At 35.1% G+C, this 24731-nt stretch overlaps 1 protein-coding gene across 1 annotated transcript in view; it reads left to right on the plus strand.

Annotated features, from left to right (window-relative positions):
- The first annotated feature begins 1380 nt into the window (after positions 1-1380).
- The window catches only part of LOC148950221 (histone-lysine N-methyltransferase SMYD3-like), a 54077-nt gene continuing 30726 nt past the window's right edge, over positions 1381-24731 (plus strand). Inside the window, exons 1-5 of the mRNA XM_089092244.1 lie at positions 1381-1514; positions 2845-2914; positions 9631-9761; positions 11027-11197; positions 16537-16707. Of these exons, the coding sequence (XP_088948370.1) occupies positions 2857-2914; positions 9631-9761; positions 11027-11197; positions 16537-16707 (531 nt within the window). The 5' untranslated portion in view covers positions 1381-1514; positions 2845-2856. The remainder of the gene's footprint in view (positions 1515-2844; positions 2915-9630; positions 9762-11026; positions 11198-16536; positions 16708-24731) is intronic.

Below are 24731 nucleotides of genomic sequence, written 5' to 3' on the forward strand. Positions count from 1 at the left end.
AAAACAAAATTTGCATATTAATTTTACTTTTATTTGGTTAAATGGCTTTCTCGAAACTTGTTTAATTTTATTTTCGAACGTTTTTATTAGTAATAAATATACGTAACTTACGAATTAACTTACGTAACGAACTTCTATATTCGTATATTTTTAATACGTATATTAGGGGGTTCGCCTCCTAGTCAATACCTAGCTTTAAACGCTAAAGTTCGAATTTTTTTCCAATTCTCTTAATATGACCCTTAATCACAAAGGCCGTTAATTAGAATAAATAGCTATTATGAAAGTACTAAAAAAATCTTTAGCTTAAAGAGCGAGTTATTGACTAGGGGTGAACCCAATCATATATGTAATATTTTCTATTCATTTTAAGTGTTGATGTTGCTCCTTACTTTAAGTTGAAAAACTTGATTTTTTTATTTAATTTCTGATCTTTTTTTAAATAATGTTGGGAAATCCGGCGCCCCCTTCATAGCAATGTTCCTTCCCCCATGAAAACTTCCTTCATGGAAATATCCTCCCACATAACCCCCGACCCATCCCCTCCCGCCACTACCAGAAAAAATCCCCCCAGAAAACGTCTGTATACTTCCCAATAACCAATAGCCTACTATATGCTAACATTGGGTATAAAGTTAATAACTTTCAGCCTTCCCCCGGGGATTTTGGGGGATTAAGTCATCCTAAAAGATATAGTTATCATATTTTCAACCATGCTGAACAAAATGGCTACCTCAAAATTTTGATCGGGTGACTTTGGGAAAAAAATAAGCGAGGGAGGGGGCCTAGTTGCCCTCCATCTTTTTCTGTCACTTAAAAAAGGGCACTAGAACTTTTAATTTCCCTTCCAATGAGCCCTCCCACGATATTCTAGGACCACTGGGTCGATACGATCCCCCCTGGAAAAAACAACAACAAATAAACACGCATCCGTGATCTTTCTTCTGGCAAAAAATGGAAAATTCCACATTTTTGTAGATAGGAGTTTGAAACCTCTACAGTAGGGTTCTCTGATACGCTGAATATGATGGTGGAATTTTCATTAAGGTCTTATAACTTTTAGGGGATCTTTCCCCCTTTTTTCGAAAATCAGCCAAATTTTCTCAGGCGCGTAACTTCTGATGCTTAGGATTAAACTTGATGAAATTTATATATTTGAAATCAGCATTAAAATTTGATTCTTTTGATGCATCTATTGGTATCAAAATACCGTTTTCTAGAGTTTCGGTTACCATTGAGCCGGTCGCTACTTACTTACAGTTCGTTACCACGAACTGTTTGATATGCACTTGTATAACCTGTACAATTTTACATCATACATTATTAATTCTAATTTCAGGCCAACAAAGGTTTTTAGATGTAGTGGCTGTAAGTACATCTATTATTGTGATCGATCATGTCAAGGACAGGCATGGAAGACCCACAAAGATGAGTGCCCTTGTCTGAAACAAGTACAGCCTTGTGAAGTCTCAGACACAGTTAGACTATTGGGCAGGATTTTGTTCAAATTTAAGGTAACTGTTTGTTGTGTTTGTATTCAATTTTTTTGGAAAAATAGTATTTCGTTATGGTGTTCTTCCTAACTAAACATTAGGAGCTGCCAAATAATCCAGGGAACAGCTGGATTCAACCATTGTTTTCTAATAGTGTATATCCTATTGAACTGGATGATTACTGATGTAAATGGTTTCAAACTACAAATAGGTTCAAGTAGTGAAAAATGATAGCCTACAAAAAAAAAACTGAATGAACAAACTTAAGTTGTATTCTTAAGTCCTTAACATGCTTTTGCTAAAGTCCTTAATATGTTTTCTTTTATTTATTCATTTATTTCTTGGTCATTTTCAAGAGTTATATTGTTGAGTTCAATGCAGCCAACAATTACGAGCTCACCTCTCTGTTGGGGGGCGTATTTTTTTGTTATTATGTTGTATTGTATTGAGTTAAAAAATGAATTCGTCTATTCATTCCCTCCTTTATAATTCACTCCATGCACCGGAATATCCGCGTATGTTACATAGTGCATGATACCACGGCACATGTTAATGATTCACTAGTAACAATACAAATTGTTATATTTCGAATTTCTAAGGAATCATTGAGCAGAAACTTCAACTCTGTGTCAGGAAACAAAATCCACTATTTCTGTTTTCTCATCCTTAGACTCCCAAAATGTCACCAGTGAGCTTTTAAAGTTCAGGCTGGTATAACACAATATATTGTAATTGCAAGAACGGCGTCTTTAATCTCAAGTCTACTAATAAATGTAAGGAAGATGTTTTGAGATAAGCATCATATCTGTAGAAATGATTCCAAAATCAGACTATGAAGCATGCTAGTTAAGTTTGATACGGCGAATGAAAATTTTGAGTTTAAATGCCAGTTTATGTTTGCATTCTTTTCTGTTTTCTTTCTGCAGCTTGAAAATAACGGAACATAAATTATTGTGTTGATTAATTAGGGCAAATTCAAGTTGAGACCTCTAGCAATTTCTTGAAACATCAAACTTGTACCATAAAGAATTTCAGTAATATATATGATCGGTGAACAAAACTGCTGTAATTGATAAATTACAGGTTAAAACAAAACTGTACAAAAATTTGCTTTCAATAGAATTGATTTTTCTTTGGAGGGGGGGGAGGAGGTTGGATGAAGTGCCGTAAAATTTAATTTTCTTGTGACTTTCCTGAAAGTTTGATGAATCTCATATTTAAGTTAACAAAGATCAGGATTTCAGCAGAGGTCTACACATTCTTGAATCCTGCTGGGTTCAACTATGGGTTATAGTAATAGAATATGGGTTATAGCCATAGTCTATTATCATTAACTGGATTTTTTATTTAGCGTAATGGGGACATGGAGGAGAGTCGTATATCGAATACAAGATCAAGACGATTCAAAGATCTTATGTCTCGTAAGTGTTCATTTTCTTTATTAATAATAATTTTTTCAAATTTATATCCATGGTGCTTGAAACACTAGGGAAACATGAGTTACACAAATGTCAAAACTAGGCTCGAAAAGGTATGACTAAAAAAATATGCACTAATTACACCATGATTGAAAGTGATATATAAGCCAGTGAGGTGCCAAATTTATCAAATCCACCTTTTGTTTAATTATCATCACACATTTTTATGCTCTAAAGTTTATGATTTTCTGACTTTTCTTTTTGCTTAATTTGTTTAAATATAAGTAAAAACTGCTAGGCGATAGAGGGTTTTTTGACGGTAGAGAGATTTGAGGAATATTGAGGGGAAAGTTGAACTAAATCGAAACCTACTATGTGCATACAGATTGTCAAAAGGGAGTATCTTTGGAACAGCTTATCGTATCAAGCTGAAACTTCCAGGGCATCATGAGGGGATTTTCAATTGACCAAAAGACAATATATTCATGCTACAACTGCCGCTAATACTAGTGTTACTACTACTACTAATTCAACACTGCTAATACTGCTCCTACTAATTTTACTACTACAATACTAGTACTACTAAGGCTAAGGGTATGAAGGTGAAAATTTAACAGCATTTTGAGGTGAAACTTGAATTGAATTAAAACACACTATGTGCATGCAGGTTGTTAAAAGGGCGTATCTTAGGAATGGCTTAGGGATTAGGCTGGAACTTTCTGGGAATGCTTTGGGAGAAGATTAATTGACCAAAAAGGCAACATGTGCATGCTACTTTTAATATTAATACCACTACTGCTACTGCTACTACTCCAACTACTACTTCTATTGCAGCTACTACTAAGGTTAAGAGTATTAAGGTGAAAATTTCACGAATTACTGAGGGGCAAGTTGAAGCAAATTAGAACACGCTATAGACATATAGTTTATCAAAAGGGCAAATTGGCAATATCATAGGAACGACTTATAGTATTAAGTTTAAACTTCCGGGGCTGGATGAAGGGGATATTCAACTGATCAAAAGGTAATATGTGTGTACTACTTCTGCTACTACTGTTAGTACTACTACTGATCCTACTGTTACTATTACTACTAGTACTTCTACGATTACTACTGTGACTACCACAACAACTAAGGCTATAGGTATGAAGGTGAAAATTTCCGGGAATATTGAGGGGGGAAGTTGAATTGAATCAAAATAGATTTTGTGCATGAAGGTCACTGTATCAAGATAATTAGCATTAAGTTCACCGCAGATGATTTCTGGCTCTTCATTATCGGTGCGAACAAACAGCTCCTCCCACATACTCTTTCATTAGCGCGTACAAACAGCTCCTCTCATTAGATCTGCCATCAGCGGTCCAATTACCATGGAACACGTATTTGGGCAGAAACTTTTCTCAAAATGCCTTTGAAACCAACTCGAGACTTCGAAACCTACTTGTGATTCCTAAAAACATCTAATAATAACATTGCACTAGTTGTTACCGATTTTCCTGTATGTATTGGAATAAATTAATTTAAAATTAGTTTCTTTAAAATTTGGTGTTCCAACGTTGAAGCCAAGTTTCGCGTTCAAGAAAAATCTGACTCGTCTACCCGTGAAAAGATCTAATGTCGCTTATGTTTTTACGTTCTCCAGAGCACTCGCACCTCGGTCCGGGTTTTTATAATGGGTGAGATAGGGGACGATCATACTATCTAATATTTATATACTGTGATGCAGGTTGTCAAAAGGGCTTATCATCAGTATCGTAGGAACAGCTTGGAGTACGAAGTTTCGAAGGATGATCTGTCTGTCGCACTTACAATTGGGAGCTAATGTACTACTTAGATATTTGAGTTCGCTGACTTCTTCGATTTCCGTGTCCCCAAGCTTAAGAACTCTAACTAGCAAAGTGATAACGTCATCTGACCTTGCTTTGGTCTTGTTAACATCAATCTGTAGGGAAGCTTTTGAAGATAGCTCCTTAATTTTTTGTTGCACATTTTCTGTGAAATTAGCAGCAAGAACTATGTCGTTGGCAAACTCACAGTCATAAAGTTTTCTGTGAGGGTTCAACTGTACCCCACCGCAAAGATTGCAAGGAACCAGGACGAAGTCGATGATTATGGCAAATAAGATTGGGGATAGGAGGCATCCTTGCCTCACGCCAGATTCAACTGTAAACCATTCTGTCTGTCCATTTTTAGTCTGTACGGCGCACAACTGCTCTTCGTACAGGGCTTTGATTATCTTTACAACTGTGCCAAGGATTCCCTTAATCCAAAGAATTTTCCACTTTGCTCTACGATGGACTGAATCAAAAACTTTCAGAAAGTTTATGAAAGCCAAGATGATCTGTACCTGTCATTCAGTTGATTCTTCAAGCTGTACCTGAAGGGTTAAGATAAGGTCGCAACAGTACCGACTTGGCCGAAAACAATGTTACTCATCTCTTAGCACAGAATCTACTTGTCCTTGAGTTATATTTAGTATTATTAGGCAGCTAACCTTACTTCCAATGGTCTGGAATGTTATTCCTCTCCGGTTATTGCATACTGATTTTTTCCTTTCTTGAAAAGTTTGACAACTATGCCTTTTTTACATTCAGTTGGAATAGCCTCAACACTCCATATATTCGTTAGTAGATTAAAAAGTAGTTTTTGATAACCTTTCTGCCATAGAAAGGCCACTAAAAGGTTCCCTTTTTGCGTGGGATTTCCTCGCTCCCTCACCATTAGCAAGGACCAATCCGGAAGTTTTCACCCGCTTTTTTCCAGAAAACATAAATGATAATTTTCGCTGTTGGTAGTCCCAAATTCAAGAATGCGTATCTCTGATAAAGCAACAATGTTGATATGGTTCAAAGCTCTGTCAGGCTGTGTTTCTCGGTTCAAAGTTCTCATGTTCCAGAATCCGATTAGGAAAGAGTCTTTCGTCGTCAAAAATCGTGTCCCGGGGCTCGGAGTATTGGTTATCATTAGGTCAGTCCGATTTCCAAGGTTATCCATTGCTAATTCCATAAAACCTAGGAATTTATCGTGACTGGTTATTAGCAAGTCGACCAACCCTCACCCCTTTACATGGACTTGGGACTGTCATTTGTTGTCCTAGAGAGCCACCAGGTACTCCCGGTAACCTCCCTGGTTGAAACTTTTAGGGCATGTTGAGGGGGATGTTGAACTAACCAAAAGACACTATGTGCATGTTACCACTATTGCTACTAGACCTACTGCTGTGACTACTATTTCTACTGAGACTAAGGGTATTAAGGTGAAACTTTCAGGGAATGTTTAGGAGGCTATTAAAAGGCGTAACAGCTATATCCCAGGAACAGCTTAGAGTATTAAGTTGAAACCTTCAGTATGTGGTGAGGGGGGAGGGGCGGTTAAACCAACTAAAAGGAACTGTATGCATACTACTACTCCTGCTGTTACTAATAACGCTACTACTAAGGCTAAGGGTATAAAGGAAAATTTTTTAGGAAATGTTGAGGGTATATCGAATTAAATTGAAACAAGCTATGAGTATGCAGGCTGTCAAAACGTCATATCAGCAGTATCTCAAGACCTGCTTAGAGTACTAGGTTGAAAATTTTATGGCATGTTGAAGGGTATGTTGAACTAATAAAAATGTGCTATGCGCTTGCCACTACTAGTTGTAGTAACAGTACTTCTACTGTTAGTGCTTCTGTTACTAAGGCTAATGGTATGAATGTGGAACTTTCAGAGATTGTTGAAGGGGATGTTGGGCTAAATCAAAATACATTATGTAGATGCATGCAGGTTATCAAAAGAACGTATCAGCAATATCTCAGAAAGGGTTTAAAGTATAAAGTTGTAACTGTCAGGTCATGAGGAGGGGATTCTGAAATAGACCAAAAAGGCACAATGTGAATACCATTACCATTTACTACTAATACTACTACTGCTATCATTAGTACTACTTAAATGCTCCTACTATTACTTCTGTTGCTATGACTGATACTATTCGGCTGTGATAATTAAGAGGGCGACACATGCCATTTTGGTTGAAAATGAGTTATAAATGTGTCGTAAGTAAACTCATCACAAGAAATCGAATGGCACAGTCAGAATTGTCCTTTCTTACATCGTTACCAAGATAAAAGAGACATACGCTGGTTTTGATAGAAGAGGATTATCTTATGAAGCTATAGTGGCATTTGTCTTCTTTTTTGTCAAGAAAAAGGGAGACAAACTCCACTAATGGATTAATTTTATACTTGCTCAGAATACTTTTGACAGAAGAGGATAGGAGTTATCTATAGGAAACAAGAGGCATGCGCCATAAAATTAATCTTATCCTTTAGAATGACCACAGCCGACAAGCTTTTTTCTCTTTTTTTGGCTCTCCTGAAAAGTTACAAAAATGGTGTATCTCACACTTTTAATTATCACAGCCGTATTGCTAATTTAATGGTATTAGTTAAACGTTCAGAGAACGATGAGGGTAGTGTTGAACTGGATCAAAACACGCCATTTACATGTGGATTATCAAAGAAATGTATTAGTAATATCTCGGCAACAGCTTAGAGTGTTAAGCTGAAACTCAGGGCTACCAATATTACTACCAATTTTGCTACTACTTCTACTATCGAACTAAATCAAAATAGCTTAAGTGCATCCGGGTTGTGAAATAGATCAGGTTGTCAAGATTTCCAGGTAGGATTTCTTGGGGCTAAAAATGGGTAAAAAGTAGAAAATTTCACGGAAAGTTTCTATTGCTTTAAAGCTAAATCAAAACGCACAATCAGTATGCTGGTTGTCAATAAGACGTCTCACTAATATCTCAAGAACGACTGAGGGTATGAAGTTGAAACTGTTACGGTTACTGCTTTTACTAATTCTGCTCTTACTATTGAACTAAATTAAAAGGGAATAAGTGCATCTAGGTTGTCAAAATAGCATAGATACAATGTCTTAGAAACAGAATAGGATATGAAGCTTTATTTTTCAGGGAAAGTTGAGGTGTAAAACTAAATGAAAAGAAACTATGTGTGTCCAGATTTTCGAAAGGGCGTATACTATTAAGAATTATTGAAAAATTTTGTCCAACATATACATAGCCTAGTAAGCCAAAATATGGATTTTTATAGAGAAAAGAAGAATAGACTTAAAATATTCTTCTTGAACAAACGAACAAAAGCTAATTTAAAAAAACTCTTTCCATAAAAGAAGTTTTTCAAAGAAAAGTAAAGAGCTACATTGAACCAGAGATGAACAGAAATAAAGTCAAAGAATTTTCCAAGCATAAAACTACCATAGATCAACATCAAGAAATAAGTGAAACCCAAAACAAACAGAAATCATCGGCAGCGTGATAGCGCTGCCTAAGTAAAGAGCGATGTGGGCACAATGTATTGTTTATTTATTTATTATTATTTTTTTTTTTAGATCAGGACACTTCGTATCGATGGAATTGTCTTAGAAACTTCGAAAAACGCTTATTCGATTGGAAATTGAAAGGGCTTGTGCCCTTTTTAATAGTCAAAAGTGATTGGTTGGTAACTAACCACCCTCCCACATTCATCATTCCCCCAAAAAACATCCAATCAAAATTTAGACATAGCCATTTTGTTCAACGCAGTTGAAAGATCCGGAAATTATGTCTTTGAGGATGAACCCCCCCCCTCCATCCTCAGGTTGTCAGTTATGCCCTGGGGGCATTTAAGGTTTATATAGAAGGGGTAATCGTATAAACTTCGGAGTAGGCTCATTGGATTGGTAATCACAAGTTCTAGTATCCTTTTTAAGAGTCAAAGTGATCGGAGGGTGGATACCCCCCCTCCCCCAACAAACACCTCGTATTTTCCCGAAATGCATCTAATTGAAATTTTGAGATGGTCATTTGTTGTCGTAGAAATTTCTAAATAGGCTCATTCGATTGGAAATTGAAGGAGCTAGTGCCTATTTCTATAGTCGAAAGTAATTGGAGGGCAACTAACCCTTCTCCCACGCCCACCATTTCCCCAAACACGTCCAATCAAAATTTTGAGATAGCCATTTTATTCAGCTTAGTTAAAAGGTCTGGAAATTATGTATTTGAGTATGACCCCCCACCCACCACAGCCCTCAGGGCAAGGGTTGTAAGTGATGCCCTGGGGGAATAAAAAATTTTTATAGAAAGGGTGGTTGTATAAACTTCGGTGGAGGCTAATTGGATTGGTAATCAGAAGTTGTAGTTCTCTTTTTAAGAATCAAAGTGAGCGGGGGCCCCCGACACCCCCCCCCTCCTGCGTTGTATTTCCCACAATTGAATCCGATAAAAATTTTGAGATAGCCATTTGTTCAAAAATAATCCAAAGATCATATAATAAGGCCTTAGAGGTCAACAGAGAAAATCTAAACATAGGAATTGGATGGTTTTTTATACTATTTTGGGGTTAAATGGGCTCTGTAGTTAAAAAAAAGAGTTAATGCTGACAGTTTTGTTATTCACCTGTTAACAATGGAAAATTTCTAATTAGAGCTGTATTCTACTGGTTTGCTAGGAATACACTGACCTTGTTGTAACAAGGTTATTTTTTATTTGGTTTATTTTTGGATAATAATTTTTTATTTATCTTATTCGGTTTAATTATATGGAAAGCGTCGGATGATTTGCCCCTAACCACGCATTGCATTCCTGGCCGAAGGCAGAGGATCGAGAGATCGGTACCTGAGCTACGCAGGCCATTATTCAGCATACGAATTCTTTTATTTTTTTATTATTTTAGACTATAAAGATTTGAAAAACGATCAAGATAGGATGATCCACTTCGTTGCAACGTATGAGATGCTGAAAAAATTTATTGGTTCAGAGATGTCCCTGCCAAATGAATCAGACATGCTTGGAATCTATGGAAGGGTGGGTTTCTCTCTCTTCTTTTTTCCCTTTCTCTCTCTCTCCCTTTCTCTCTTGCCCTCTCTATCTGCCCTCTTCTTGTCTATCATCTGTCTTTAATGTTTTTGCCTCTCTCTGGTGGTTCCAGGATTGCTAATGTATTATTTTTTAAGCGGTTCATAATTATGGTCATGTAATCTCTTCTACTTCTCTTTTCGTTTTTACTGTAGTGATTTGAAAAGGCAATTAGTTATGGTTTTACGAAACCATTAAATAAGAAATAAATAAAGCAAAAATCGAATAATATTTGTAAAAGATCTACGCTTAGAACAGTGGCGGGTGACGATTCCATTTTCTAGTTGTCGGCAGTCTAGAATTTAAACTGCGGTGTAGTCAGTGGCGGTTCTGGCCTCTCTTGTGTCAGGGGACAAATATTGGTTAGTGCCTCCCCCCCCCCTGTCTCCCAAAAATTTTATCTATTAAAAAAATTGTCAATTATTAACAAAATTTGAATACAGAATGTCACAAAAAACATTAAAATTAATTAAATTCTGTGTACTTTTTTGTATTTTTTAGGAATGGTCATGAAGATATGGGAAAAATGGAAATTTTGGATTCAATTTGCTTATACTTACTGCTAACTATGCCCTCTATTTTATTTTAAAAAAGAGGGCATCTTATTTCAAAAATTTAAATTTTTGAAATAAAATTGCAAAAATTATAATTTTTTTTTACAATTTAGATAATAATTAGATAACAATGTAAATAATTTAACCGTTAGATAATATATTAAAATTTTATGCCCCTAAAATTTCTGACCTAGGGGCAAGTGGCCCCTACGTTCCCCCTAAAACCACCTCTGGGTGTTATACGGTCTTGAATTTAAATTGCAGTTTTAGGGATTGGTGCAGTGCATAATTTTTTTTCTTTTTTTTTAGGAAAAATTCTATCATTACGAAAACTTGAAAGTAGGTTAGAAAATAAGTGTACAGATCGACCGCTTCCAAACTGAAGTTTTGATACCGTACTGCAAGTGTTTCAGTAATGTTTTATTACAGTCAAGGTAGTTCTAGATTTGTGTTGCTACTGTATTTTTTTTTTTTTTTTTTTTTTTTTTGGAAATATTGGCTAAGCAGTGAGAGAGCTGCTAGAAGATAAAACTGCATTTTATTGGTTGATTTTAATCATGAGGTAGCTAAAATAGGAAAGAAAAAAAAACCAGCTAAGTTGTTACTTCAATCAATAATTCTATAAAAAGAAGTATTCTTACGTGTTTCTCTGAATTTTAGGTTTCGGTTAATTCTTTTAATATCGTGGATATTGAATATAGAACTCTAGGTGTTGGAGTTTACTTAGCGGCTTCTATTTTCGACCATTCTTGCACACCGAACGCTGTTCCTGTTTTCAATGGAATATCTTTAAAAATCATTGCGCTTGAAGACATTGAATGTATTGACAAAGTAAGTTCTTTTTTTCCCTTGTCTTCAAGGTGATGAGGTTCACAGTCTATTAGAAAAGAGCCAACTGCTCCAGATTTTTGGTTGGAAGGACTTTAAACTTAGGGGAAAACTACTACCTGAAACGTTATATATTTTAAGCATTGTACGAGCTCGTATTTTCAAAAGGAACATAAATACATATTTTGATTTTATATCTTTCTTTTTTTAGTGTCTTTTGTTTTTTGTTTTTTTTCCCTGTATATCTCTTTAATTTTCCTGTACCATTGCTTGGGCTTATTAATATATATAGATCTTTAGCTTTAGTGTTGCGATAGTGGCGGTTCTGGGTTCTCTTGCGCCCAGAGCAAAATCTCGATTAGCGCCCCCTCGCGATATCCTACGAAATTTTCTAGCCAAACAAAATTTTCGTTTATTGAGAGAATTACTTTAAATTTTTAATATTTTTTTAATTATTTTAATTTATTATTAAAAATTATTTAATTATTACTGTTTGATTATTCTTATTCAATTATAATAATTGAATAACCACAACTGTTAACAAAAACCCATTCACTTTCAAGCCCAATTTCTAAGAACTAATTTCAACCTATCCTCTGTAACTAGGAACCTGCTTGTGTCGAAACAAACTCTTAATTCGAAAAATATCAAGGAAAGAGAAAAAATACATAACAAGCTACCTCAAAATATTGTTCAAAATATCTTGATAATTTTTATTATACTTATTTAAAAGTTGATTATATTGAAAACTAAGTTTTTTAAATTGCCAAGCTAGTTTATTGGTGGAAAAACCTCTTACGATTAATTTATGGCTAAGTGTTTGACTTCTACTTTTAAAATCAATGTATTTAGTAGAAGTTCTCGCATATCTAAATAGTTGGGAAAAATACGATGAATTTGTTATATTTGAATGTGTATTACTTTTAGGAAATGAGAAATTGACTATTTCAAAATTTAAATCATCTGTTTTATTATATATTTTAAAAACTAATGTATTATTAGGTGAAACATTAATATCTAAATCTAGAAAATGGTCATAATTGCCTTTCCCATTGGTGGGTTCCATATTTAACTCTGGTGGGTAAATCGTATTCGATATCTCTAAAAACTCTGCACAATTTATCACCAGAAGGTCATCTAAATATCTTTTATTATTTGGGTTCTTTTTATCAATCATAAGTTCATATTCTAAATGGCTTAAAAACAGGTCCGCTATATACTAATGGACTAGATTTATCCCCCATAGGAATTCCAATACTTTGATTATATCAATAATTTGATAGATTACCATTAAATTTTATAAAAGTATTAAATAGAATAATTTCTGGTAAATCATATCTAAGCTATAACATATTGAACTAATGGTACTGTTAAAGAAATTAGTCCATCTAGCCTTCTTATTATACGTATCAATTTCTTAGAAAAGCCAAATTAGACAAAAGTAAAGCCTTCTTAATAATCTTTTTTAAATTTACAAATACTAAATTAATTGGTAGATTTGTGTATAATGTAGTGAAATCAAATGAGTCCACTCTTTTGGCTGAAACTAAAGCTAGAGAATCTATTACTTGCAGTGACGCTCCAATATGGATTAAAATTAGAAAATTTTTTTAATTCCCCAGCAATATGACTTAAATTTATTTTTAACTTCCCCTAAAATACACGACAGGTCAGTCGCTGCAATGCTGGTAGGGCATCTGGCTGCACCCGCAATAAAGCGTGGTTTCGGGGGATTCTTATGAAATTTGCTGTCGAATATAAAAAAGGGAAGTTTTTATCATTAACATTAATATTAAATTTTTTAAAAAGTATATCTTCTATTCCGTTCAATAAACTATTATTAACATCTTGAATCTTTTCATATGTATTCGTTGTACTTAGCTCCTTTGATCGTCTTTTTTTAATTTTTAATATTGACTCATTTTCAAGGAATTTGTTTGTCTTTTATGACAGTTTAGTAAATTCTGGTTTAGTAAAGCAGTTTCCATGTACCTTCGGTCAGTTTTTTTGCGTAAGGCAAAATAATATGTAGTCAATTTCTGTACTGTTATTAACTTCTATATAAGATTATATGGAGAAACTAAATTATCACATAATTTTTTAAATTACTATTTCATGGTTCTAAACTTTGGGTGAGAGTGCCGAATTGTCTCTTAATTGGAAAGCAAAATATAAAAAGAGAAGAAAAACGACATCTTATTGCCCATTCAGACGCGTAGAGAAATACCGATCGGTATGAAAGGATATATACATATACATTCCGTATCTTGCAAGGACGCATTCCTTCAATTTGTCATTTGGCACTTCTTTGCTATATTAGTTTTGTTTGAATGTGAGGGTTTGTCCTTTTCTTCTCTTTTCTATTCTATTTGGTTCTTCTTAAAGTATGTTTTATTTCCGTTTCTTTTGCTTTGCCTTTGAAAATACTTTTGAGTCGGTCATTGAAATTTCTGGACTAAAGCAAGCACTTTTATTTCACTATCTTTATTAAATTTCCATCTCGTTTTTTTTTATTGTTTGCCATGTAGTCCTTTAAAGAAGGCATGAAATAGACGTTACCTATAGCTGAACCTCTTTGAAACAGATTTTCCCCTTAAATCAATCTCTTGGGGACAGTTCTAACCAGCTTCAAGCCAAGATCAGATTAACGTGAAGTAATTTGTATACGTGGCTGAATAAATACATTTCGAACGCTTGTTCCTAAGAAATTTCAATTTTCTCTCTTCTGTCGACTATAACTTGATGTTTTCAGGTTTTATATCATCACCAGACATAACAAGGCCATAGGCAGTGCCAATCAATTCAACTTGTTTTCAGGGTTCTGTGCCAAGGCACTGAATTGACTCTCAACTTCGCACGTTCCTTAGAATACTCCGAAATTCTTAATACCATTGATTACTGAAAACAATTTGCCTGCCAAATACTAAATTTATTGTTAAATGCCAAATGTTTTATTGTTAAATCATCTTAAATGCAAGATGAAGTTTATACTAAAGGGTAGTTAAATATATTATCCGTAGTGAAGTACATAATGTCATGATCAAAACGAAAGGGCGTATTAATTGTATGGTATAAGGAAAATAAGCTTTTCGTCAAAACAGTTTTTTCTGCAGCTGTTTATATCGGAAAAATCTGTGGAATTTAGTGTATGCAACTGAATAATTTAGTTTTATTCTATTTTCTTAGTAACGGTAACAAAATCTTCTTTCTAATATTTCTCATAATGGAAGGGAGTCCCGAAAGCGTCGATTGAACCATTCATTGACCAAATCAAAGAAACTCCACAAGCTATGGATAACAATGAAAACGAATATACATTTCTGTCTTTGATTCTAATATACTAATCATTTGGGAGTAAATCTCAGTGCATCAAGTTTTTCAACTCAAAAAATGTAAAGGCCAACATGAACTACTGCATGCTACTGTGCAACCAGTAGGTGCAGTGCTCTGCAGCTTCTTAATCAATCCTCCGCAACTGTGTATCAATGCAATGTTATTCGCCTAATTTATGGCCAGTCTCTTCTACGTCGAATAAACTAAATATACTTCTGCATATTTGGCCGTTGGACAAAAAACGAAGAAAATGAATAGTCGAAAAAAAAAAAAAGAAACCAGACGGTAGCTTTTTTCAGCCATTGAAACAAAATCAAAAGACAAAGCATTCTTCTCTTTGTTTCCTTAGTTTTTTGTTGAACGTCATGTATAATCTATGTAGTCTCAGACCGTATTTATATCCGACTATAAATAACAAATCCTTTTTTTGGATTTGTAAAAAAAAAACATTTTTAAAACGTTTTTAGAAGGAGAAAAAGGTATTAGAAACATCCTTTTGGACTTGATGACTTGAAAATGCCAACCAATCCAGAAAATTTTCCACTTTTACAATTTTGTTGTGAACACAGTCATTCAATCTTGATAGCAAGTAAAATGCTTCTACAGCTCAACATTCTCATTTTTATTAGTCATTGCTACTGCGTTGTTTGAAATATCTGTAGAGTAGAGAAACCTGCTGTATTTCATATTTATATTGACAGTTATCTGAGTTGAAACGCTGGAAGCTCTGAGATTTGCCACCAATTGTTCGGTGTATTTTAGCCAAAGCATCCTCTTGGTATCTTCTTTGTCATGATTACCCGTAGCTGGTTTTATGTTTCCATGATTTGGTCATTTAATGGCTCAGTTGACGCCTTTAGGACTCCTTTCTGTCACTCCGTAACCGGACTCCGTAATTTTTAGTTGTTGTAGTCGTCTGTGTTAAAACGAATCCGAAATTTTGCAAATTCGATGATTTCAAATTACGTAAATAAAATAATAAATAAACAAAAAAAGATTTGCGTAGTTATAGTTATTTTTTTGGCACCTGCAATTCTTATTTTAAGAGCATCTACAAATTCTTATTTCGGTAACACGGTTAAAGATCTAAAAATGGCAAATCCAATTCTAAATCTAGTTCTGCAGAAAAAAAATCCGTCGTCAAAGATGGAAAATATTCCCATTCAAAGAAGAAAAAATATTTCTTATTCTACAAGAAAACGATCGTGTACGATGAGCTTTGAATTGGTATAAATCGGGAAAGGAGAGCCTAAACGTTTCTAGGACTTCTCCGGTGGTTTCTAGAAAGACTGGCTTTAACCCCCCTGAAATAATAGTTGGAATTTTCCGAGTCCAGATCATTCATGCAAGGAGTGAGGGGTTGTGCCCTCGATTTTAGTCAAATATCTGGTCAAAAAGAAAGAAATTTTTAATTTCCATATGTGAAGATATCACGAAAAAATATTTAATATTACCACGGCTAGTTGTTGGGTTCGCGGGAAGTCATGCTTCGACATTGAATATTGTCTACATCGACCCTTAGGCATGTAACGTCTTGGGTGAAGAGCGGAGATAACGTAAACTATTCGGTCTACTATGTTGAAGGAATAATTTTTTGTACAAGCGTTTCCCATTATGTCGAATTTGATTTTGATATCTGAAACTATAAATAAATATCATATTCTATGTTTTTGCCGCATATGCAATGGCTATCTTGAAAATAAGTATCAGGAAAATATTTTAGGGATAAATTGTTTTTAAATATGATTACATATTTCTTGCTTTTTAGATGTTCATGACTGAGTGGGCTGCCTGTGGTGAGCATTTTAATTTAGCTTTGTTGTGTTCGTTCTGGCAACGAGTTCTTTTTCTTTTTTTCTTCAGCCATTCTTGTATCTATTTATTTCCGTTGTGATGTGGCTCTTTGGTAACTGTTCCTATTCTCACCCTATTTTTCTGGTTTGGATGTGATACCGAATTACTTCTTTGAATGGTATCAGATAAAGTTTTAAACCACTAAAATAATTCAGGTTTTCATCAGCTACATTGATGTCATGAATCTAACAGCTGAAAGAAGAAAACAATTGAAATATAAGTACTTCTTCGATTGTATGTGTGAAAAATGCTTAGATCCAAACAGCGACAAAGTGATGTCGTCGTTGAAGTGTTCAACTCCAAATTGTGATGCTCCAATTTTTGCAGTGAGTACTGATTATATTTTGATTCATCTATTGCAGGGGCTAAGTAGCATTTGTATTGGATAATGCTAAGAAAATGTTCATTTTACATGATAAACATATAAAATTTAAACTGTCCGCTTTGTTTTTTTCATGGGAAAGTGCAAAATTTTGTTTCGAGGGAGAATGGGTGTGTGCGTTGGAGAGGGCCGAGAGACAATTTCCGGAATGTGCAACATATATTTTCATTTAGTTCTCATTTCTATAATTCTGATCTTCAGAAGATGGAAGGGGATGTCAGCCAGGGCCGGATCCAGGATTTTTTTTAGGGGGGGGCGCAAAATAGGTTGATCCGATAAACGTGCGTGAGGAGCAAGTTTAATCAACGCAAACGCGTCAATTAAGTAAATTACACTACTTTAGACTATGTTAGGGGGGTGCCCCCCTCGCCACCCCTCTGGATCCGCCACTGATGTCAGATCTGGTCTTGTGGGTGCCTCTTGATTTTTTGGACTCAACTGGAAACGTCTGGGAAAATATAAATAGAGGCAATTCAAAGAGAAAAAAAGGAATGGGAAGCTGTTTTCTTTGTTAGTTTTGTAACAATAGTCTAGTGCAGTGTTTCCCAACCTTTTTTTTTCCTTGCGAACCAAAAGAAGGTCCGAAAAAATTTGACGAACCCCTATGTAGTCGTTGATGGCAGGTAACAAAAAAAGCAATAAAATCTGATAGAATATATATTTTTCACATTGCAGGATGATTGATTATTAATCGTGAAACATTTATTTAAAACATTAATAAGACTGAAATGATGGCTATAAAAATTGAAAAAAAAAGATAAATTTAACAAACTGGATCTTATGTTTTAGGATCTTTATTTAGGAGCTGGATCTTTATGTTTAATATCTGACAATTTCAGTCTTAGATCAGGTTCTGCATTTAACCTGTTTCTGAATTTATCTTTCACATAAATTCATGGTGAAAATCCTTTCTCGCATAGATATGTTGTGCAAAACGGTAATAGAACTTCAATGGCTTTTTTTGACAGAAGAGGATAATCATTTTGTATACTCAGCAAGAAGTCAATCAAAGATTGATGTTTAAAACTTGCTTCTAGAGAACTGTCACAAGATAACTCTTTGATTTTTTTTTCCGGCATATTTAGAAGAGTTTCTGATCTTACGTTTCCATGAAATAAAATACGTGTCCAGTTGTTTGATATGGATGTATTGCATCTGTTGGGAAAATAGTCATCGTAAGTGAATCGAAGATAGTTCAGATGTTTACATATACTCCTTTTAATGTTTTCGTCAAGTTTAGTTGAATTTTCTGATAAAAAAAAAGTGCTGACATAATTGAAACATCCATACTCATTCATCTGCAGGCATTTCACTGGTTTTCTGCAAAGTTTTTGAGTTACTAATTATTGACAAGATATCTGATAAGTGTTATACACCGGATAACCAATTCGGCTTCATCAAGAAAGGAGTAGGCCGCGACCATGCTCACCATTTGATTGCTAATTCACTTCTACATGCTCATGAAAACAATGAAGTATTATATTTTGCTTGGTTAGATGTATCTAGAGCTTTTGACATGGGTGTACATCCACGTATCTTATTGACTGCTTATAAGCGTGGAGTTAATATTTTTGTCATCAAATCATACGTGATATGTATAAAAATCTAAATGCTAGAGTTAAGGCACCATCTCACCTGGTACGGTGGAACTTACTCCTTCGATTCCAGTAAAAAAGGGTATTAGACAGGGCGCTGTTACTTCTCCGCCCCTTTTTAATAATACTGTCATTGCCCCGCAACAGAATGTTCTAACCACATTTATATTTAAAGGTACTAATTAAAAAAAAACTTTCCTAAAAATAAGTTTAAAAAAAAGTAAAGGAAATTTTTAACTTAAGCTCAGCATATACAAATACTTTTTAAAATTCAAACCCAAAACGACCAGAAATTACTATTAAAGAATAAATGAAACCCAAAATGAAAAGAAATTAAATAAACAATCATAGCAAAAAACATACAACAAGTAATAATATAAATGAACAAATACATCTTAAAGCTAATAATGCTTAGATTGAATATGAAAACGAAGCTTAAAACGAAAAAAACAAATTTTGATATTGAAGTATAAATGAAACTTAAAACGAACAGAAATTAAATAAACAATCAATTCAATCAAACATACAATAGATATTAATGTAAATGAATAAATAACGCAGTAGGTTTTAGACTTTTACAGTGAGAGAAGGAGGCGATACCCAAACTCTTGTTTGTTGTGATTTTTGTTCGTTTCAAGCCTGATTTGCATATTCAATTTAAGTTTCACTCGTTTTAAGATTTATTTATTCATTATATATGCAAATCAAGCTTGGAACGAACAAAAATCAGTGCAAACAAGAGTTTGGGTATCGCCTCTATCTCTCACAGTAAAAGTCTAAAACATACTGCGTCATTGGCGCTTTACTGAAAACCAACTTTATTACAAATACTTTCTTTTGTACTTAATATTGAAAATAAACATAAAAATTACCGTAAAATTTTGAACTGATGAGCTTTCAGCAATTAATATCATTATACATCAAATATTCAGTTTAATTTATTAGTTCTTTCTAAAGCTGTTCAAGACGAATATAGTTTCACTACAAACAAGAGTTTGGATACTGCCCCCTTCCTTAACTGTAAATAAAAACCAAAAACCTATTGCGTCTTTGGGGCTTAGCTGAAAACGAATTATATTAAAAATATTTTCTTTTCCAGTTCTTACAGCATTGAAAATAAAAATAAAATTACAATGAAATAAATTCTTGAACTGATGGATCTTTTAACAATTAATATCATTATACGTTAAATATTCAATTGATTTAGTTTATGCTTTACAAGACTGTTCAAGACGCATATAGTTTTCAGTAAAGCGCCAATGACGCAGTAGGCTTTAGACTTTTACAGTGAGAGAAGGAGGCGATACCCAAACTCTTGTCTGTAGTGATTTTTGTTCATTTCAAGCTTGATTTGCGTATCCAATGCAAATTTCACTCGTTTTAAGATTTATTTATTCATTTTAATTAACATATGTTGTTGTTTGTCTACATCGGCTCTTTGTTTAATTTGTTTTTGCTTTGAGTTTCATTTCTGCTACAATAGCGAATTATTTTTTTTCGTTTTAAGCTTTATTTTCCTATTCAATCTAAGCATTAATCGCTTTAAGATCTATTTATTCAATTATATTATTACTTGTTGTATGTTTTTGCTATGATTGTTTATTTAATTTCTGTTCGTTTTGGGTTTCATTTATTCTTTAATAGTAATTTCTGGTCGTTTTGAGTTTGAATTTTAACAGGTATTTGTATCTGCTGAGCTTAAGTTTAAAATGGCATTTACTTTTCTTTGAAGAACTTATTTTTCGGAAAGTTTTTTAATTAATTTTTGTTAGTTTTTGATAGCAAAAATTTTTAAGTTTTTAATAATTCCTTATTTTAAAATCAAACTTAAAAAAAAAAAAAAAATCAAATGTTAATCAAAGTATAAAAACATGTATCAAGGTAACAATATCAAAGTGACAAAATGGGTTTGTGTCAACCTCGGAGCTTTTATTACCTGATGTTTGAACTATTTTTAACAAAACGGCTATCTCAAAATTGTTGTCGGATGGGTTTGAGGGAAAAGGGTGGGGAGGTGGGAGCTAATTGTCCTTCGGTCTCTTTTGACTCTTTAAAAGTGAATTAGAACTTTCTGTTTTCGATCAAATGAGACCTCTCTGAAGTTTATAAGAGCATCCCTTATATAAGAACCATATAAACCCCCAGAGTATAACTTACACCGCCTGTCCCGGGGCCCCGGGGGGGGGGGGTAGTGTCGACCCCAGAGTTTTAATACCTGATGTTTGAGCTATTTTTAACAAAATGGTCAGCTTTAATTTTTATCGGATGGGTTTATCCATCCGATAAACCCAAAGGCGTGGAGGGCGGGAGGGACTTGTTGCCCTCCGATCTTTTTTGCTCAGAAAAAATGAACTAGAACTTTTAATTTCCATTCAAATGAGCCCTCTGAAGTTTATACGAACATCCCTTTCATAAGAACAATATACGGCCCCAGGACATAGCTTACAATGCCTGCCCTCCGGGCCCTGGGGGGTTGTGTCGAAACCAGGACAATAGGAAGTGGAGAGGGAGGGGGGTAGTTGCCCTCCGATCCCTTTTGACTCTCAAAAAGTACCCTCTGATCTCTTTTGACTCTTAAAAACTGAACTAGAACTTTCAATTTCCAATCAATGAGTCCTCTCTGAAGTTTATACGAGTATCCCTTCCACAACAACTGTATATGCCCTCCAGGCATAACTTACAACGCTTACCCCGGGCCCTGGACGATTATGGTTGTTCCCAAAGTTTTCGTTATAAGATATTTGAGCCATTTTGAAAAAAATGTCTCTCTTAAAGTATTTATCGGATGGGTTTGAGGAACATAGGGCGTGGAGAGGGGGGGGGGGAGTTGTCCTCCGATCTCTTTTGACTCTTAAAAAGTGAACGAGAACTTTCAATTTCCAATCATATGAGCCCTCTCCAAAGTTTATACGAGCATCCGTTCCGTAAGAACTATATATGCCCCCAGAGCATTACTTACAACGCCTGTCTCCGGGCCCTCGGGGGGTTGTGTCGACCCTGGAGTTTTAATTATAGGATCTTTGAACTATTTTTAAAAATGGCTATCTCAAAGTTCTTATCGGATGGGTTTGAGAAAAAAAGGCATGGACGGGGGGGTATAGTTGCCCTCCGATCTCTTTTGACTCTTAAAAAGTGGTCGAGAACTTTCAATTTCTAATCATATGAGCCCTCTCCGAAGTTTATACGAGCATACCTTTCATAAGAACCATATATGCCCCCAGAGTTTTACTTACAAGGCCTGCCCCGGGCCCTGGGGGTTGCGTCCATGCAGTAGTTTTTCTTATCTGACCTTTGGACTATTTTTAACGAAATAGCCATAGGAAAGGGAGTTTTTGTTATATGATCTTTGAACTATTTTTAACAAAATGGCTACCTCAAACTTTTTATCAGATTTATTTGGGGAGAAAGGGCTTGGGGGGGGGGTGCTAGTTGCCCTCCGATCACTTTTGACTCTTAAAAAGGTCACTAGAACTCTCTATTTTCCAATCGAATGAGTCCCCTTTGAAGCTTATATGACGACCCCTTCTATATGAAGTGCCCCTGGGAAAAAAAAATGGAGTGTGGGGGAGGCTAGCTGCCCTCCGATCACTTTTGACTCTTAAAAAGTGAATTACAACTCAATTTCCAATCAAATGAGCCCTCTATGAAGTTTATACGAGTATCCCTTCCATAAGAATCATATATGCCCTCAGGGCATAACTTACAACGCCTGCCCCCGGGCCCTGGGGGGCTGTGTTGACACCGGATTTTTGTTATCTGAACTTTGAACTACTTTTAACAATATGTCTATTTCAAAATTTTTATCTGATGCAATTAGGGCGTGAAGGGGGGAGGGGGCTAGTTGCCCTCCGACCTCTTTTGACTCTTAAAAAGTAAACAAGAATTTTCAATTGTTCTCCAAATTTATCAGTTTCAATTGTTTCTGTTCACGAAACAGAAAGTGATATAGACCACCTACCAATTTCCTGTTCGTTTGATATCTATCTGTCACCAGATATTTCACGCGTGAATCGTAGATGGTTTACCAGGCGAAAGTGGAATAAGGCTAATTGGGCGCTCTACATTTCTACTCTTACAGCTCTTTTGTCTACTATAACAGTTCCTTTTCAGCTACTTCAGGTTGGATACATTTATGCGCCTTTGATCTATCCAAGGCCTTTGACACCGTTACCCATTCCCAAGCTATTTTTTTCCGGCAGGGTGCCTTCGTTTCTCCTTTTATTTTTAAATCTTGTATATCATATGTTCTTTCTTATATCCCATCCACTTGAATTCTTAATTCCGTTATCTCTTATCTTGTTTATGTAGATGATATCCTTTTGATCAGTAGGACTAAAAAGGGGCTTTCCCTGTTTGTCTCAACAATAGCATCTAAACTTCATACCATGGGACTTTCTCTTAGTCTTTCAAAGTGCGAATATCTCTCATTTAATAGTAATAATATGACCCCTCTAGTTTGCGGATCTTTTTCTGTCCCGTCGGTTCCTTCTTTCCGGTGGCTGGGTATCAATGTTAGTAAAACACTAACATCTTTCCGAAAGCTTGTCGTCGCTGATTGCAAGAAGAAAATTCAGTTAAGTTATTCTAAAATTGTTGCAAATCGGGGTAGATACAATAGAAAGTCCCGTGCTAAATTATATTCGTTTTTTACAGATCACTCGGTTTTGTTTCTGTCTGGAATTTACCCTATTTTTGACTAAAAAGAGATCAGATCACTTCATTCGTATTATTTCCGGTTTTCCCGCTTTCTATTGTATCTGCCTCCATGGTATAGAAATCGGAATATCATATCTGTTTACAGTCTTCTGGATATTGGATCAAGGCTTACGGAACTTGCCGTCAAACTACCCCAGTCTATATATAAGTATCTGTCAGCCCTCAATGGTCTTACCCGTTTTCTGTATGTGTGTTTTTTTTTTTTTTTTTTTTTTTTTTTTTGAAGTGTTATTGAAGTTTTTTTTCCGCAATAGTAATTTAAATTCGTTATATTCATGAACAGGTAATATTCAAACATTTCAAATATTGAGGTTTAAATTATTAAATGATGTTCCACTAAGTCCTGGTCCGCTGTATTGTCTTGGTCTGTCTTTTGTCATAAATATTTTTTTTTTGAACGTTGAACGTTTTTCTTTTCTTTGGTTACTCTGCTCTTGTGAAGTTTTTAAGTTTAATGTACTCATGTATGTAGTGTATTATCTACTTTTTTCTTTTCTCCACAATTATCATTTTTGTAAATGATGTGGGTTAAAAATAAATTATTATTATTATTAATTTCCAATCAAATAAGCCCTCTCCAAAGTTTATACGAGTATCCCTTCCATAAGATCTATATATGCCCCCAGAGCAATACTTACAACGCCTGCCTCCAGGCCCTGAGGGGCTGCGTCAACACGGAAGTTTTTGTTATCTGAACTTTGAACAATTTTTAATGAAATGGCTATTTAAAAATTTTATCAGATGGGCTTGGGGAAAAATGGGTGTGTGTGTGGGGGAGGGAGGGGGGCTAGTTGCCCTCGCATATCTTTTGACTCTTAAAAATTGAACTAGAACTTTCAATTTCCAATCAAATGAGCCATCTCTGAAGTTTATACGAGCATCCCTTTCATAAGAACCATATACGCACCCAGGATAACACCTAACCCCCGGACCCTGGGGGTTTGTATCGACACCGAAGTTTTTGTTATCTCATTTTTGAACATTTTTGAAAAAATGGCTATCTCAAAATTTATAGCGGAGAGGTTTGGGGAAAAAAGGATGTGGGAGGGGGGCTAGTTGCCCTTAAATCTCTTGATTCTTAAAAAGTGAACTAGAACTTTCAATTTCCAACCAAATGAGCCTTATATGAAGTTTATACGAGTATCCCTTTCAAAAGAACCGCACATGCCTTTAGGGCATAACTTAGAACGCCTTCCCCTGGGCCCTGGGGGGTTGTATTGACACCGGAGTTTTTCTTATCCGACCTCTGAACTATTTTTTACAAAATGTCTATCTCAAGATTTTCATCGGATGGGTTTGGAAAAAGAAGGCGTGAATGGGGGGCTAGTTGGCCTCGGATCTCTTTTGACTATAAAACAGTGAGCTCGAACTTTCAACTTCCGATCAAATGAGCCCCCTCTGAAGTTTATACGAGTATCCCTTTCATAAGAACCATATATGCCCCAGGGTATACGGTAGCTTACAACGCCTGCTCCGGGCCGTGGGGGGTTGTGTCGACACCTGAGTTTTGTTATCTGACTTTTGAACAATTTTTAACTTAATGGCTATCTCAAAATTTTATCGGATGCTATTGGGGAAAAGGGGCGTGGGGGGGGGGCTAGTTGCCCTCCAATTTGTTTTGACTCTCAAAAATTGAACTAGAACTTTCAATATCCAA

The sequence above is a fragment of the Artemia sp. Qi Xiang Cuo genome, chromosome 7 (assembly GCF_049724085.1).
Source record: "Artemia sp. Qi Xiang Cuo chromosome 7, ASM4972408v1, whole genome shotgun sequence".
Classification (NCBI taxonomy): Eukaryota; Metazoa; Arthropoda; class Branchiopoda; order Anostraca; family Artemiidae; genus Artemia; species Artemia sp. Qi Xiang Cuo.